Consider the following 3,932-nt stretch of genomic DNA (forward strand, 5'->3'; position numbering starts at 1 on the left):
TCGGGTTGAGTCAAACGATGATTTAATGATCACACACGTGGGAGATGGACACTGTATGCAGACAGTCTCAGATCTCATCTCAAAAAACACATCTCCATAGTTTTATGAAATCAGGGTATTAGAACGCCCCCTCATGCGTAGTGACAGGTGTAATACAATCAATGTTGACAATTTTATTTAACACAAAGAATAACATTGTCTCCTTCCCGAGGGCAGACGCTAACTGCCCCCCGTCTCCTGGAACCGTCTGTACCCTGCTGAGACACAACATGGCAACTACAAGGACTCTTTCATTTATTAAGACCATCAGTGTGTATTGCTCTAAATCAAGTATATAATATTAAATGAATATTGCTGGATCAGCTACTTCTACTTAAAACATATTAAAACATGACTAAGCACAAAATCATCAAGAATGACATCTTATAAGTGCTGTGTAAGCGCGTGCGGCCTTCCAAGCTCAAAGCCTTTGCCCTCCATAGATCAGCCAGACTCGCGCTGGCTGTAGCTTTTAACCTTTAATTACCTTGAGCACAACTCTAGAATGAGCAACAAGCTGCAATGTGTATGGAATGATCATGGTTACATCTGCAATGGAAAATCATGTTATTATTCTGGTACCTGTAAAAAAGATCAAACTAAAGTTATCACCATCACTGTAATGCAAAGAATAATGTAAGATCAAAAACTTCAATTCATGCTTAATGCAAAGCTGGTTATATACTTCTAATGAACTAATAATGGCATATTAAAATATTAAATGATAATGAGAAAAACATCCCCTCCTTATTCTACAATTCCCTCTGTTGACCTCTGGAGAATCCAGAGGTCACAAACAGTTGTGTCCCTCCTTGGCCTACACATTCAGTTCCACATGCATCATTGGCATCATGGACATTGGAGTAATGACTCCAGGGTCCACTGCCCTCACAGACATACTTTTGAACATTCTTCTGGCACAAGGGATGAGACAACAACAAATAACCATAATACCCACCACAACAGACAAAGAAAACATGACCGAAGCGATGACCCCCTTCCACCGTCCGAACACTGAGGTCAGCCAGCCTTCTAACGGATTACCAACACCGGAGTGATCATGCATAGTTTCAGAAAGGCTCTTTAGGCCCTCCAGAGCCTTGGTTACCGACCCATCTGGAGCAGTATTGTTTGGAATAAAGGTGCAACACTGGTCGGCAAACATAGCACACACGCCCCCCTTTTCCGCTAACAACATGTCAAGGGCCATTCTATTCTGCACTCCCATTAACGAGGTCGGACCCACCTGCTCCGCTAGCCCCTCCAATCCGTCTCTGGTCAGGTTAGAGAGCCTCAGTACATTGTAATGAACATAATTAATCCTATCTACATTCTTGTTTGGAGTCACTGGAAAGAAAGCAGAAATTATTGGAATATTTTCAAACCCGGCTGCTATTTGGTCAACAAGTTTAAATTCATTTGGAACCCCCCTGGGCACTCCAATGGAGTCGATCCAGGTGGGGGAATTCATTTACCACCCCCAAACTTAAATACATAGATTGTTCGCGATGCCAATTCCCCAATGATAAAGTTAACGCGTTTCCAGAGGGGCTAAAATCCCTCTGTAGTTTAAGCCCGTTTTCTGATCCTGATTCTAACGGTTCCCAATTTTGCCCAGTGTAACCCCTTACCTGGTCCCAATTACGGCACCAGCTGTCATACGGACGATTTCCCCTCTCGCAGTGCGTACTCACTGAATAATCCCAACAGACCCACACATTGTATCCCCTCCAAGCACTGCCGACGTCCCTGCAATTAACAACATCACACAGATCAAACGTAAAGGAAGTTGTGGAGCCAATAACATAATCTAATTCTAAACCACCATATGTGCTGAGACACTCATCCTTTTTACCAGAGACCTCGCGCTTCACTCTTGCCCGCAACCTTGAATCACTATGGACCACGCGTGATGTACTTGGTGTATCAAACAACGCCGGACTGGCATGGCCTCCGTGCTCAGACTGGTTTCCCGGGTCGGTCTGCAACAAACAAATCAAAAAACAAATAGCCATGATTAGCAACATAGTTAACATCAAACTCATAATAATTTTAAACATTGTGATGGCTTTTGAGACTCTTCTTTCATCACCAGTGTCTAATTGTTGTGATGGCATGGTGGTATGTGAATGTTATGGTGTAGTAAAAAGTTCAAAGCCCTTTATCAGAGCCTCTCTCTTGTTTTAGGTGTTCAGTGTGGTACCGCTCCTTTTCGTTGGCGCGGCGATCTCCTCCTTGGCTGCTCTTCTTTCTTCGACCTTCCGGGTAGACTACCGGTCGGTCCGTTGCACAGGTGTGAGGGATTATTGTGCCGCTCAATTTCACCTGCGTCGGGTTGAGATTGATCCTTCCCCACCAAGCCCTCGTGCGCAGCTGCGCACTGCGTCCAGTGATACCAGGTGTCGCCTTTCCCCTTCAGTTGGACCGCTGTCGCCGTCCGAGCCGATACCTCATATGGACCAGTCCAGCGGGGCTCCTTCCACTTTCGTTTGATGACTCTCAGCCACACTGTTTTCGCGTCTGGGACCTCTCCTTCTCCTGTGGGCCCTTTACAAGCCGCCTGTTTCGTGAAACTGGACACTAGCGCCTTTAGCTCGTTCCAGTAGTCTGCGTGGGACCGGTTCCCCTTTTTGTCCCGTTCACCCGAGCCCACCGTCCAAGGTGCCGGAAACTGTCTCCCGGTTTGCAGCTCGTATGGTGTAAAACCCACTTCCGGTTTTACTGCTGGCTTAGGATTGTGTGCCCCACAGATTAAGCACATCCTGGCCTTCTCCCTTATCATTCCTCGCAGCTCAGGATGCCACCAATGACACAAATTTCTTTCCATCTGGGCTCTCCCCACGTGAGCAAGTCCGTGGGCTTCATCCACCTTCTGTTCTGCCATTTTGGCTGTCAGCACGGGGCGCCCATCTGGCCCCCTCCACAAATGTCCATCCTGCCAGGCTCCTTTGTTTTTCCACACCCCCTTTTCCTCTGGGGATGCCTCCTCCTGGGCCCGTTTAACTTCCTCAATCAGGTCAACAGGTATCTCTTCTTCTGATGTTACCTGTATCATTTGTCTCTGTCCTTTGTAGCCTGCGGCCTCCTTTGCGGCTTCATCTGCTCTCTGGTTTCCTTTTTCCACCATACTGGTTCCTTGGGAGTGAGCTTTGCATTTTATAATGCTCACCTCCTCTGGGTCAGCCAAGGCCTTTTCCAGTTCCTCCATTTCATGTTTGTGGGAAATAGGTGCATTGGTTGCTGTTCTGAATCCTGCTCTTTTCCACTGAGGCAGCTCCACATGCGCTGCTCCAAACGCATATGCCGAATCGGTGTAGATGTTCACTCTCCTGTTCTTGGCTAGTCTCAAAGCTCGAGCTAAGGCTATCACTTCAGCTCTCTGGGCCGACTGCTTTCCCTCAATCCTTCCTGACTCTCTGACCTGATAATCTCCTTCTACTCTGCAGACCACCGCATACCCTGCTTTCAGTCCTCCTTCGTCTCGGTGGCAACATCCATCGGTGAACCAGTCCTCAGCTCCCGGTATGGGTTCGGCCTTCAGGTCCTCTCTAATCTTTTCCTCGATCTGTGCTCTTTTGGCGCAGTCATGTGGTTCCCCTACACCCATTAAATCTGCCATGTTAATTCCTTCATGTGTGAATGTCAAGTTTGGGGCCTCTAAGACTTTGCTCAGTCTCTGTTGTGCCCGTGGTGACATACAAAATGCTTGTGAATTTACGTATGCCACTATGCTATGTGTAGTGAGTATTTTTAGTGGGTGTTCTCTCACTACATGTGCTGTTTTTTGGATAATTCTAGCAACCCCTGCTGCATGTTGTGTGCATGTAGGATGCTTTGCTTCTGTTGGATGTAGTTTTACACTAACATACATGAGCACTTCTCTACCCCCCCCC

General features: G+C 47.0%; 1 protein-coding gene across 1 annotated transcript; it reads right to left on the bottom strand.

Moving 5' to 3' along the window:
* LOC146640593 (uncharacterized) lies at window positions 1-3,347 on the bottom strand. Its single transcript, XM_085400007.1, has one exon. It carries the CDS (start codon window positions 3,245-3,247, stop codon window positions 2,231-2,233), a length of 1,017 nt encoding a protein of 338 aa, XP_085256133.1. The 5' UTR covers window positions 3,248-3,347; the 3' UTR covers window positions 1-2,230.
* Between the last annotated feature and the right edge of the window lie 585 nt (window positions 3,348-3,932).

Source organism: Rhamphochromis longiceps, unplaced genomic scaffold (genome assembly GCF_057381845.1).
Source record: "Rhamphochromis longiceps isolate RC_006_pf unplaced genomic scaffold, R_longiceps_female_GT1.1 unmapped_scaffold_4, whole genome shotgun sequence".
Classification (NCBI taxonomy): Eukaryota; Metazoa; Chordata; class Actinopteri; order Cichliformes; family Cichlidae; genus Rhamphochromis; species Rhamphochromis longiceps.

What these genes read in the sequence shown, in the direction of transcription:
- LOC146640593 (XM_085400007.1), bottom strand. Translation starts at nt 3,247, where the DNA reads ATGGAGGAACTGGAAAAGGCCTTGGCTGACCCAGAGGAGGTGAGCATT.